Below are 13,154 nucleotides of genomic sequence, written 5' to 3'. Positions count from 1 at the left end.
CCGGAGCTTCATAGATGATTCCTTCATGATCTTGATAGAGATCGGAGTTGATGTTTGATGAAGGTCCTCGTCCGAACATGATGATCCGAACACGGGGCGTAATTCTTGGTCGAACCAAGGTGACCAGTCGAGCTGGTGGCGAAGATGCCGAAGTCGCAGTTGATCTGCAGGCGAACCATCGATCCTTTTGTCGATCACACAGCGGAACTCTCAATGAAAGCACCAATGTCGGTGTCAAAATCGGCGGATCTCGGGTAGGGGTCCCGAACTGTGCGTCTAGGATCGATGGTAACAGGAGGCAGGGGACATGATGTTTTACCCAGGTTCGGGCCCTCTTAATGGAGGTAAAACCCTATGTCCTGCTTGATTAATATTGATGATATGGGCAGTACAAGAGTAGATCTATCACGAGATCAGAGAGGCTAAACCCTAGAAGCTAGCCTATGGTATGATTGTCTATGTGTATGTTGTATATGATCTATCGACTAGCCTGGCCTCGGTTTATATAATGCACCAGAGGCCTAGGATAACAAGAGTCCTAGCCGAATACGCCGGTGGGGAGAAGTCCTTGTCTTGATCGCCAAGTCTTGTGGAGTCTTCCTTGTATGCGGCAGCTGTCCGAACTGGCCCATGAGTATACGGCCACGGGGGTCCTCGGCCCAATCTATCAAATCGGGAGATGACGTGTTGAGTACCCCCTAGTCCAGGACACCGTCACTTCCATTTAGCGATCTAGAAGGGTATGTAGATGCAATCTCTCCTCTCGTAGATGTTCATCTCCTATATTGATCTTGGTGAGTGTAGGATTTTTTTTATTTCCCATGCAACGTTCCCCAACCGTTCCACCGAAATTGGCTACATCATATCAGTGCATTTGTAAAGTGATTTTTGTTTCCTTCTCTTGTAAGCCTATTTCTTTGGTCAAAACATCTTTGACATCATTTGTAACAAATTATGCTATGTTCATTGATGTATGATGAAGTGGTTGAGACACCTGTCTTTTCATTATATAGGTATATATATATACTCTATCATACAATAATGGAGTATTTGTTAAAGAAGACACTTCTTTCATTATACAAGGAAGATACAACTCCCTTGCACACACATACATATATGATGGAGATCAGGAATAAATCATCGATCCTTGCTAAACTATACTAAATACACCATCTTGTGTATAATTGTGAACACTAACATTTAAACCCTGACGGGTAGAGTTATGTCCTCACAACTGTACCTCGCCAAAAGACCAATGGTAGTTCTCAATATTAGAATAAAACGTTTGCATGTTTTTCAGCTAAACATCACCTATTTTTAATTGGGCCTCTTTGATTTAAAAAATTTTCAAAAGGAATTTTGGAGGATTTTAATCCTTAGGAATTTCTGGTACATGGTTTGTTCGGTTTATAAAATCACAAATTCATATAAATTATTATTACGATTCATTTGCATTAGATTTCATAGGAAAGTTTTAATTCACTCCAGCCCCATCCGAAGAATTCTTTGATTTTCGCATGCACAATCAAACAACTACTTTATTCAACATGCGAGGCACTCTACTCCTGTCGTTTCTTCTTCCTCTATTTCTACGAATTCAATAAGCCTGTGAATCGAAGTGTTTTTAAAGGGTTAGGTCACTTGCTCGTGCAAAACAGAAACGAATTGTTCTGCACGTAAAGCACTTGTAAGATTTTAAAACCGGCTGCTTTTCTTCTTGGACATCAACTGTCCAACTCAACAGCGAATCTAACAATATAAATAGTATGACAAACGAGCACAGCCAAACGCTGTGACGAAAAAACTGCAGGCGCGCCATTGTTGACACGAAAAAGAAGGAGAGGTCAGCTAACCGGAGCAGGAGAGGCCTGCAATTTCATACCGCCACCGAAGGAAGCATCGAACGAACCGATCGTGCTGGGAGTCGCAAGATCGTGTGCTTGTCCTCATCCCCCTATATATCTATCTACAGAACACGCACGAAAAAGACAGAATTAAAACTATGTAAGGAACGGTTAACCAACTCCTCCTAATGATAAGCACAAACGACGACCACTCCTGCTATGCTATCCCATCCCATCCCCTGCGTGGAGAAAGAAAGTTGGAATGGATGGTTGGTGGGTCACCGTTGATTAGAAAGGGAAGTCGCCATCATCCATGGATGATGATGCATCACCGTTCACCAAGGCTTTAGCTAGGCCACCCCCTTTCATACCTTGATGCTTTTGTTTTGCTTTGCTTTGCTTTGGTCCTCTATTCATTATTGGTGTGAAGCTGCTTTTGGCCACACTAATTAACTAACTAACTAACCAAGCTATCTGCATCTAAAAAAATGCGACCACCATGCTAAGGCTAGAATTTGAACTTTAGTGGGTTGGTTCCACCACAAGGAACCTTTGTACTTTTCTGAATTTATTTCAGACCTTCCAGCGATATTCGTTCAATAAGAGGTTACATTTCATTTCCTCCACTATGAGGGCGTCTGTGGCAGCTTCGTCAATATGAGAATAATATGTCCGCTCAGTCTCTTAAAATTCATATGTACGAGCGTCTGCGTCTCTACTGTGTTAAAATAAACGAGCTGCTCTACTGTGTTAAAAATAAACAAGCTGCGTGCGTATGCATCACCTTTCTAATCACTAATTACACCACCTGCTCTATTTGGCTTGTTAGTTAATCAAAAAGTTAATGAGACCCTTCTCCAACCCCACCCACCAGGAAGCCACACACACACAGAGGACAGAGCGCCCACTCCGGCCTTTATATGCGCGCCGCGCGCGCCATCTTCGTCTTGTCCTACCACAGAAGTCGCAGACCACTCCCTCCGTCTATCGACTTCCTCGGAGCAGCAGAGAAGAGCAGAGCAGAGCGACAACAACAAAGCGCAAGAAGCGGAAGCCATGGGGTTCAGGAAGGGCCTGCTGGCGTGCTTCGGCCCGGGCGGCGGCGGCGACGAGGAGGCGGAGCAAGAGGCGCGGGCGACGCCGGGGGCGCGGCGGCGGCGCACGGTGATGAACCTGCGGTCGCTGTCGCTGGAGGACCTGTCGCGGACGCTGGCCACGACGACCCTGCACGCCTTCACCCTGGACGAGCTCAAGTCCGTCACCAAGAACTTCTCCACCGCCAACTTCCTCGGCGAGGGCGGCTTCGGCCCCGTCTACAAGGGCTGCGTCGGCGGCGCCCTCCGCCCCGGCCTCGCCGCGCAGCAGGTCGCCGTCAAGTACCTCGACCTCGACAGCGACGGCGTCCAGGGCCACCGCGAGTGGCTGGTACGTCCCGATTGATCCTCCGCCGCAAGATTTTCAATCAGTCGCCAACCGCAGCTCGTTCGTTCTCCTAATCTAATCATGTTCATGTGTGGCGTGACTGATCCATCAGGCGGAGGTGGTGTATCTGGGGATGCTGAGCCACCCGCACCTGGTGAAGCTGCTGGGGTTCTGCAACCAGGACGACCACCGCATGCTCGTCTACGAGTACATGCCCCGGGGCAGCCTCGAGAACCACCTCTTCAACAGTAAGCGCTCAAAATTCATCAACAATTTTTCTTATTTCTTGTTCGACGATCGATCGACTGGGTTGCTGATTGATCGACTGGCCGTTGCAGATCCGCTGGCGCCGCTGCCATGGTCGACGCGGCTCAAGATCGCCGTGGGCGCGGCCAAGGGGCTGGCCTTCCTGCACGAGGCCGACACCCCCGTCATCTACCGCGACTTCAAGGCCTCCAACATCCTGCTCGACTCGGTGAGCTCCATTCCTCCTCTTCATCCACCCACCCGCTCGATCCGATCTCCCGATCCAATCCAAGCCTGTACCACCACTGTGCTAGACCAGACCACACCTGCGCCAGAATTCAATCTTGTCGACCGAGTGGGCCAGAGCAGAGTAGCAGGTCGCCGTCGACCTTGCAAGTTGTCTGAATTTATTTTGCTATGATCGCTGGTCTGCTCGCCACGCCAGCGAGCCTACCTCGCAGGCCGCACGCAGCGTCCGACCGTTCCGGGTCAAGGCCTCGCTCAGTTTACAATTCAGAGAAGCCAACACGCTCGTGCGAAAATTCAGATTTTGCATCAGCAACGCCCGACAAAATTAGCCAGCCGCAAATTTCCCTTTGTTTATTATGGTTATTGTTGATTCTAGATGCCGGCTGTTGCACAAGTCTGAACCAATTTGTCTGGTTGGTCAGAAGCCCGTACAGTTCTTTAGCCCCCAGCTGGTACAGTACGTGTACATCCCAACCACTATTATAATGCGCAGACGGTACGCCCATACCAGCGGCATTATTGAGGTCCAATGTGCACATACACAGTAGATTTCCTTAAGATAATCGTCTCGGTCTCACCATCATCTCTGCTCAAAGTTCAGAGTGTAATCCAGTTCAAGAAAAAGAAGTTCAGAGTGAAATTCAGTTCGAGTAAAAGAAGTTCAGGTTGTATAATTTGCTGACCTTGGTTTTGATGGTCTGGGTTTGCAGGACTACGCGGCGAAGCTGTCGGACTTCGGGCTGGCCAAGGAGGGGCCCAAGGGGGACGACACGCACGTGACGACGCGGGTGATGGGCACGCACGGCTACGCGGCGCCGGAGTACATCCTCACGGGCCACCTCACGGCCAAGAGCGACGTCTACAGCTTCGGGGTGGTGCTCCTGGAGCTGCTCACGGGCCGGCGCTCCGTCGACAAGCGGCGGCGCGGCCGGGAGCAGAACCTCGTCGACTGGGCGCGGCCCTACCTGCGCCGCGCCGACGACCGGCTGCAGCGCGTCATGGACCCCGGCATGGAGTCGCAGTACTCCACGCGGGCGGCGCGCGGGGCCGCGGCCGTGGCGCACTCGTGCCTGCAGAGCGTGCCCAAGGCGCGGCCCCGGATGCGCGACGTCGTCGACGCCCTCGAGCCGCTGCTCGCGCTCGACGACGACGTGCCCATGGGGCCATTCGTGTTCACGGTCTGCGAGCCGGAGCCGGCGGGCAAGGGGAGCGGCGCCGGGGACGACGAGCCGGCGGCCGCGCAGGGCAAGTGGCACGTCAAGTCGGCCGTGCACGCGGACAGCCCGCTGCGCAAGGGCGACTGCTGGGTCACCAGCGCCGCCAAACGGCCGGAGAGCCCCCCGGGCGTGATCTGAGCAGGGACTCCAGACGAACTCCGGTGCATAGAGACGAGGGATTGCGGTGTAAATAGTGACGATCTGTTCTTTGATTCTTTTCTTTCTCTTCTTCTTGGTGATGTCATTTCATTCTCTCAAAGAACTTTTAGGGGGCAAATTTTGTATTTCAGTTTTGTTGCTGATATGTGTACTGCCAAGAGTAATCCGGCTGATGCCATACCTCCTGTGACCTGTATTATGAAAGTTTGAGGCAATTATACATGGTAAAATGTTCACGTGAATTTTGAATGGATTTTTTTTACAATGTAGAAATTTGCATCAAATTTTATAGGACTGTGCTAACGACCAGTCGACTGGTCGTTAGCGGCACATCCGCACGACCAGTTTCCCACGCTCGCTTTCACTGATTTTTTTTCCTTCTCTCAAAAACCGTAGTAAATTGCTAGTGTTTTTTTTTTCACCGTAGTAAATTGCTAGTGGTTTTTTCTGGTTTTTCGCTACATAATATGAAAAGAAAATAAAAGTTCTTGAAAGAGGATTCAAACCCAGGTCTATGTAACACCTATCGAGCCTAATAACCAACTAAGCCACCTTTTGTTGTTGTCTACTGTAGAATGACAATGTTATTTGAACCTTTCTTATTTCTGCCATATCAGAAGAAAAATAAAGTTTGGCTTGGTAACTTTGGCAATGACCAGCGTGATAACTATGGTCTGAGCAACATGATAACTATACCATGATAAGGCCGGTAACTACAATACGAGAAAGTTAAAAGCATGGGGAAGTATGGTAATTTAACATAGAAATTACCAGTGAAATGTTTCAAAAACTTTTTTCCCTTGGATGAAAGACACCATGGTGTTTAAACGTAAGATATTAGTTATCAAGTCTGCGATGATACATCATCATGTTATTTACACAGAAATTATTGGATGTATGTTTTTCAACAAAAAAGTTTCAGGTCAAAAGTTACAGTGGCGTTTGTATGGGAGTTATCAATTTTGTATGTTTCAATTACCATGTTATTTACACAGAAATTAGCGGGGCATCACCCCCCCCCCTCCCCTCGCCACACTCGCCATATTTATCAGGATCAGGTACATAAGTTATCAAGTCTGCGATATGTGAGTTATCATGTTATTTGCATAAGAGCTATCGTGGTATGGTTCAGCAACTTCTCCCACCCCTATCCCCACCGACAAAGTTACCAGGACTGGATACATAATTTATCATGTCTACGATGTGTGGTTTATCATGTTATTTGCATAGAAGTTACCGTGGTATGTTTCAACGACTCCCCCCACCCCTACCCCCGCCGACAAATTTACCAGAACTGGGTACATAATTTATCATGTCTACGATGTATGAGTTATCATGTTATTTGCATAGAAGTTATCAGGACAGTGATGCGTAAACTATCATCATGTTTACACAAAAGTTATCGAGGGTATATTTCATCAAAACCCCTCCCTCCGGCGGAGGGAAAAGTTATCATGTTTGCGGTGCGTAAATTATCGAGGGTATATTTCAGCACCCCTTCTCGCCAAAGTTAACAGGACCGGGGTGCATAAGTTATCGGGTCTCTGATGTCTGAGTTATCATGTTGTTCACATCAGAGTAACTGGGGATATTTCATCAACACCACTTCCCTCAAAGTTACCAGGATCGAGGTGCATAAGTTTATCAGGTATGTGATGTGTGAGTTATCATGATATTCACACAAAAGTGACCCGGGATATTTCATCAACGCCTCCCTCCCGATCGCCAAAGTAATCAGTACCGAGTACATAAGTTATCAGTATGTGATTTGTGAGTTACCATGCTATACACACACAAAAATTACCAACGATATATTTCATCAACCTCCCCCGCCAAAATTACCATGGTGTCATCAACTCGAGACGAGTTGGTAAAATAATCTACTCAAGTGCGAAAAAGATCGGATATTGCATTTACTTCTGTGCAAACATAGAAAAGGAGACAGGTTAAAAAGCCTATTTGCTTTCATTTTTACAAGAAAGGAACGTAGGCGAGGTGGTTGGTTAGCGGGTTACCTTGTAAAAGGTACAAGGATCGAATCCTGAATCGGGAGTCGCAGAGAGACATGCGTGCGTGCGATGAATATCCGACGGCTCGTGACAAACTTTCATGGTACACTTGAGGGTATGATATGTTTATCTCTCGTTTACTCGTACTTATACTAACCGTATTTGTGCTGCTCATAGATGGTTCGCTTCTATGTTCTGTACGTGCTAATATGTTTAGGTATAGCTATGAGATGCATATTTTTTGTGCCATGCTTGCTGTATACTTGTGGATTAGTCTAATCAGGAAAGTGCTAATATTTTCTCCCCCGCAAAAAAAAAGTGCTAATATTTCCAATACATCCTCCACTTCCGCTGTCCAGACATGGGCCGACGCCGCCTCCGCCGACCTCTCTGCTTTCGGCTTCTTCGCCTTACGTGCTAATCGTCAGCACCCCGGAGGAAGCGCTCTCGGCGGTCATCGCCGCCTCCGACAATGACGCAATTGCCGTGGGCATCTGGGTTGGGATGTCCCTCGCTGATGCTATGGAAATCAACCAAATTCTTCTCCACAATCAGGTTCCCCTTGATGATCCACTGATCCTCTCCACTAAAGTAGATCAGGCAACCTGGCTGATGAAAGAAATTGACAAGGCCACCGAACGCCTCCAGCGGCTGAAGAGTCTTTTACATTGCCCATGGTTACCACACGAGTGATTTACCCTGTTTCTAGTTTTCTTAATTCTTTGGTGCTGAAATTTTGTTGGAATTTTCTGTTCAATATGCTCGAGAAACGGAAATTCAGTTGTAGTTCAGGATTCAGTAAATATACTTTAAATTTTCAGTTCATGAAATCATCATCTGCTCAATTCGGGGGAGCACATACTTCACTTCGTGTGCAAAATTATCATCAGAACGCAATAATTTCTTATACATCTAAATAATTCCCAGCTGAAGCATTTAAGCTCAAGCTCTGTGAGATAACAGTCCACAGGAATGAGAGGTGACTTTCTCTCAATCATACTACTAAATATGAGGACCCAGAAGATACTATATGTTTACATGCAGACAAGTACCTTGTGTTCCAATCAAAAAGGGAGGGAAATTACAAAACAGCAACCCGTTGCATGTACAAGAGCCGCTACATGTCTGGCATACAGTTAAATAATACGCAGCTCAACATTTGGTGAAATTATCCAATTCTCGAAACTGAAAAAATAATTGCCTTTCCCTTCTTGATTGAGATCACAACCAGTCAAGTCAGCCCCTTTGATCGTCAAGATCTTCAGGGCAGGGGCATTTTGAACAACGTGCACCAGAAATTCAAGTTGTCCTGTTGTTCCTGAAAATCCTGTAATATGCAGGTTGTTCAGATAACGACGTGCACACCGTGAGGGCTCTTGATAGGCTTCGAGACACAATGTGCGAAATCAAAAACAGTAAACTGCAAAAGTTTGACAGAGAAAGCATGATAAGCAGAGGCATAATTCATGGTTCGCTAGTCGATCGACTTGTAGCAAAAGAGAAGGCTAGGAGATAGGAGTATACTCACATGCATTTATAACTTTTCAACAGATGGAGCAGCCCACAAAAAAAGAGGCCAAAGACAGAATGTTGCCAGCTTCTTTATGATCTAAAATCAACCACAAATCTGAACATTTTAAGTGGAAAAACTTGCAAGTGGTTTCCATCAACAAGGGCATCTGAAAAGTGGATAATAAATGGTCTTGTATCAAATGGCGAGTTTATGCAATAAAGTGTTCAAGGCATGATGTGTGTCATTTCCTCCTTATGTAAGCTGGTTTTATGTAGACGTTCAAGTCTTCTGTCGAATTACGAGATCAGGTAATAAAGTGCTTGACACACGATGTGTTCCTTTCACTTGTTGATTTTATTGTGCTGTGTTCGTTGTGTTTGCCAGGATCGAGCGGCTTCCTGGTTTAGCAATGAAGGATACAGTAGTCAGTACACATTTGGCAATCATGTGCATACGACTTGCTGAAAGTACTGTACCTGTTCTTTCTTATCATCTGTGCAGTTCTATGTTTACACTTCACTTAGAACAATTTGTTATAAGTAGGCTGCTATGACCATTTTTCTTGTGTGTTAGAGCAAAGTAAATGTTTAAATGTGGTATATATAGGCCCTGTTCGGATTCTCTCCACTCCGCTCCAATATTTCTGACTCCGCAGAGCTGTGGAGCTCGGTTTTACCCGCTCCATGAAAATAAGCTGCAGACAGGTCCGCTCCAGGAGCGTAGTCGAGGGAGTGGAGAGGAACCGAACAGGCTTATAATATATATGTCCTAACAGGTAATGTGCGGACAGCGCGCTTCCTAACTAGTACTTGAAAGCCGGACAAAAATCAAAAGCCGTAACCACGTACATGCGCACAAGCCAAGAAAGAAATCAAGTGGAAACTAAATGGTAACTCAGCCAGAGAATGATAGACGAAAGAGTTGACTCACCTGGACAGATCTGCACACTGCAATCAGCAAGAAGTTTCACCAGTCATCAGCAACGACGTTGCATCTGCCATTCCGTCGCCATCATGGGAAACATCTCTGCTTCTTGCAGGTCGAAGCCTCGGAGCGGCTTACCGACAGAGGAGGATCTAAAAAACGTACAAGGCCAAGATTATTAATATGTCCGCCTCATGAGTTTTGTCAGGAAATCCCAGACATGACAGCACAAATCCTGGTTTAGTTTTGTTGGGAAATCGCAGACATGACAGCGCAAATCCTGGTTTAGGGGTTAATCAGTTAAGTGGACAACAAATATTAAGTTGGGAAATGATTTGGGCCAAGAAAATTGGAGTGTAAAAATAGATCAGTGGGTAAAGTGGATGTTTTCCTTTGGAATATACGTTTATATGCATACAAGTACCTTAACTTCAAGTCAAAATAAAGTGGGCAAATGGAACAGCAGCCCATTGCTTGTACAAGAGCAGCTACATGTCTGGCACACTTAAATAATACGGAGCTCCACATTTGGTGAAATTATCCCATGAAGGTATTTCCTCTCCAATTCGCGAAACTTCAAAGTAAATCTTCTTTTCCCTTCATTATCGAGATCACAGCCACTCGAGTCAGCTCCTTTAATCGTCAATATCTTCAGAGCAGGGGCATTTTCAACAACATGCACCAGAAATTCAAGTTGTCCTGTTGTTCCAGAAAATCCTGTAATACACAGGTTCTTCAGATAACTATGTGGACACCATGGAAGGCTCTTGATAGGCTCCGAGACACAATGTGCGAATGCCAAAACACTAAACTGCAAAAGTTTGACAGAGGAAATATGCTCAAGCAGAGGCACGATTCATGGTTCGATAATCGATCAAGTTGTGCAAAGAGAAGGCTACGAGATAGGAGTAAACTCACATGCATTTCTAACTTTTCAACAGAAGGAGCAGCCCTCAGAAAAGAGGCCAAAGATAGAATGTTGCCAGCTTCCCTATGACCAATTGACAGCTTCAAATGTAAATATTTCAACTGGGAAAATTTGCATGGATTTTCCATCAACAAAGGCATCTGAAAGTTAGGTAGTGAATGGTCAAAAATAAGAGGGGGAGAAATGTGATAAAATATAAGTGTGAAACAACAGACCTTAAGTGTAAAATGAGCATGCAATGTCAGATCTTGAACACTTGGAAGCACTTTGGGAAGCACAGTCAAAGCATGCTCAACAGTTAACAGGGAATAGATATTAAGAAATGTATGCTTCAGTTTGGGAGTATGCCCAAGGTCAATAGGATACAGACGCCCATAGAACAAGAAAGTTTTGAGTTCCACTGCATGGAGTACTATCCTGGTTATCTTGCAGTGTGCAACACGCAGGTATCTCAGGTTTGACAACGGACGTGCTACCGTCAGTTCATCATTCAAATGGCATCTAACCATACTGAACCACTCAAGATTGATGCAATTTGACAGCATATCTTGAAGATCATTTCGAGTGACTTGTAGCAAGTGCAAATCAAGTGTTCTCAGATTAGGGAAACCACTGAATTGAGGGGGTAGTTCAAGACTTGCGAAGCTAAGTTGAAGATGACGAAGCCGAAATATGCTTCCATCGTCCAACAGCTCAACCGGTAATCTGTACTGATCAGTACGGCCCGGGGAGTTGGCTGGCACTAAATCAAGGGCAAGGCTCTCCATCCGTGATGAAACGGCAAAAGCAACCCACGTGTTGATATGACCCAGTACCCTGCTGTCAAACCCAAATTTGATCACGAGCTCTTCAACGACCATGCACTGATGCTTCTGCATGACTTCATTAACATTGTCAATGAATTTCTGAGTGTACTGTTCTCCCCCAAACACGCTGTCACTGCACACTGTGAAGCCATCAAATCTCAGTTTGGGGCAAACTCTCCACACGTCGTTCCATTTACTTGACAGAATGACGGTTCTTGCAGCTTCCTTCAGTGGCAATTTTGATAGAATCGTAGACAGCAGATCATCGGGAAGGTCTGCAAACTGAACCTTTGCTCTCGTTTTCTTAATGACTGGTCCGTGGTAGTAACGCCTCAGTCTTTTTCTCGTGTGTGTTAGATCGCTGCCCATTTTGATTCTGCACACAAATGATGCCAGGTTAAGTATGAACAGATCGAGGAAACGAACATGGAAGGCCAGAACACATGTGAACTGCAGAACAGAGTGTTATTGTATTCTACTATCCCTCATGCCAGATAAAAACACCAGCTCTATTTCTAGCAAAACTATAAAACGAACATGTGAACTGCATAACAGAGTGTTGCTGTATTCAATACCATCTCTAGTTTCTAATATCCCTCATAACCAGATAGAACAGTCGGTCCATAAAGTTGTGTTTTTTTAGTGGAAGTTGTAAACTTTTCCTTGACAAACAAATAAACGAGCTCTATTTCTAGCAGAACTATAAAACGAAAGGTCACTTTTGTTAAATTTTACCACATTAACTATGATTTCGGGGATAGATCAGAGGATGGGTTTGGGTGTTTGTGGGGGCGAGAGGGTGCAGGGCGGATCTAGATGGCACCGGCACACTAAGACTGAAATTCGTGGGATTCAGTGGGGGCTGACAGTTAGCGCATCACTGGGTGACAAGAAAACTTACCACTGGCAAAGATTGGGGGCGCTGTTGAGACAGCAGCGGCGCGACGGCTGAACGGAACGGCGATGGGCGGCGACGCGGCAGATGAGTTTGGGGGCTGGGGTTGAGGCGTCCGCGGTGGCGCTACGCTAGCCTACGGCACGGAGGCAGCTCTAGGTCACGGAGGGTGGTATTTCAGAGCCTCGGTCCGATCCGGTCCCCACTGGAGGTCGGTCAGGGCTATAGGGAGGAGGAAAGGGTGGACTTCTTTTCTTTTTTTATTAATAACTGGAGAATCCGAAGATCCCGTTAGTCTTGATTAGCATCGAGGAGATGAACAGATCCCTATTTTTACTGTTAACTGTTTTTTCATTTCATTTCTATAATTCCGGGGGAAAATTGAGAGCTTCACATTTGGTGAAATTATTTCATGAAGATATTTCCTCTCCAATTCTTGAACTAGGGAACGGAATCTTATTAGCCATTTATCATCTCGGCGAGCTATGTTAGGTCCATTAATCGTCAAAATCTCCAGGGCATGGGCACTTTCAACAACATGCACTAGAAATTCAAGTTGTGTTGTTGTTCCAGAAAATCCTGTAATATGCAGGTTCTTTAGATGATTATGTGGACACCTGGTAATGCTTTTAACAGGCTCTGAGACATAATGTGGGACACCAAAAACACGAAACTGCAAAAGTTTGAGGGAGAAAACATGGTAAGCATAGGCATAATTCATGGTTAACGAGTCAATCTACTTATAGCAAAGTGATGGTCGTTGTAGGAGATAGGAGTACTATGCTCACATTCATCCCTAACGTTTCAACGAAAGGAGCAGCCCTCAAAAGTGAGGCCAAAGACAGAATATTGTCAACTTCTTTGTCATCTAAAATCAACCACAAATCTAAACATTTTAAGTGGGAAAACTTGCAAGAGGTCTCCATCAACAAGGGCATCTGA

General features: G+C 45.8%; 2 protein-coding genes across 8 annotated transcripts; one reads left to right on the top strand and one right to left on the bottom strand.

Annotated features, from left to right (window-relative positions):
• Positions 1–2,799: 2,799 nt before the first annotated feature.
• LOC119330282 (serine/threonine-protein kinase RIPK-like) lies at positions 2,800–5,379 on the top strand. Its single transcript, XM_037603387.1, has 4 exons — positions 2,800–3,269; positions 3,379–3,514; positions 3,605–3,741; positions 4,472–5,379. Exons 1-4 carry the CDS (start codon positions 2,901–2,903, stop codon positions 5,114–5,116), a joined length of 1,287 nt encoding a protein of 428 aa, XP_037459284.1. The 5' UTR covers positions 2,800–2,900; the 3' UTR covers positions 5,117–5,379.
• Positions 5,380–8,111: 2,732 nt separating this feature from the next.
• On the bottom strand, positions 8,112–12,389 carry LOC119332202 (F-box/FBD/LRR-repeat protein At3g52680-like). 7 transcript variants are annotated; one of them, XM_037605377.1, is made up of 7 exons: positions 12,219–12,389; positions 10,727–11,693; positions 10,502–10,651; positions 10,008–10,394; positions 9,590–9,735; positions 8,675–9,057; positions 8,112–8,566 (listed from the first exon to the last, which is right to left on the bottom strand). In XM_037605377.1, exons 2-4 carry the CDS (start codon positions 11,684–11,686, stop codon positions 10,089–10,091), a joined length of 1,416 nt encoding a protein of 471 aa, XP_037461274.1. In that variant the 5' UTR covers positions 11,687–11,693; positions 12,219–12,389; the 3' UTR covers positions 8,112–8,566; positions 8,675–9,057; positions 9,590–9,735; positions 10,008–10,088. The 7 variants fall into 7 exon arrangements, with proteins under 7 accessions (XP_037461274.1, XP_037461273.1, XP_037461275.1 ...); XM_037605376.1 differs by having other exon boundaries at positions 8,675–8,825; XM_037605378.1 differs by having other exon boundaries at positions 8,112–8,473; positions 8,675–8,825.
• Positions 12,390–13,154: the final 765 nt, after the last annotated feature.

The sequence above is a fragment of the Triticum dicoccoides genome, chromosome 7A (genome assembly GCF_002162155.2).
Source record: "Triticum dicoccoides isolate Atlit2015 ecotype Zavitan chromosome 7A, WEW_v2.0, whole genome shotgun sequence".
NCBI classification, from domain to species: domain Eukaryota; kingdom Viridiplantae; phylum Streptophyta; class Magnoliopsida; order Poales; family Poaceae; genus Triticum; species Triticum dicoccoides.
The sequence above is the reverse complement of the archived record's forward strand: the minus strand, read 5'-3'. Positions and strand labels throughout refer to the sequence as shown.

Coding starts and splice junctions, on each gene's coding strand:
- LOC119330282 (XM_037603387.1), top strand. CDS start 2,901: ATGGGGTTCAGGAAGGGCCTGCTGGCGTGCTTCGGCCCGGGCGGCGGC. Junction 3,515..3,604: donor CGAGAACCACCTCTTCAACA/GTAAGCGCTCAA, acceptor TGGCCGTTGCAG/ATCCGCTGGCGCCGCTGCCA. Junction 3,742..4,471: donor CCAACATCCTGCTCGACTCG/GTGAGCTCCATT, acceptor CTGGGTTTGCAG/GACTACGCGGCGAAGCTGTC.
- LOC119332202 (XM_037605377.1), bottom strand. CDS start 11,686: ATGGGCAGCGATCTAACACACACGAGAAAAAGACTGAGGCGTTACTAC. Junction 10,652..10,726: donor ATGCTCATTTTACACTTAAG/GTCTGTTGTTTC, acceptor CCTAACTTTCAG/ATGCCTTTGTTGATGGAAAA. Junction 10,395..10,501: donor TTGAAAAGTTAGAAATGCAT/GTGAGTTTACTC, acceptor AAACTTTTGCAG/TTTAGTGTTTTGGCATTCGC.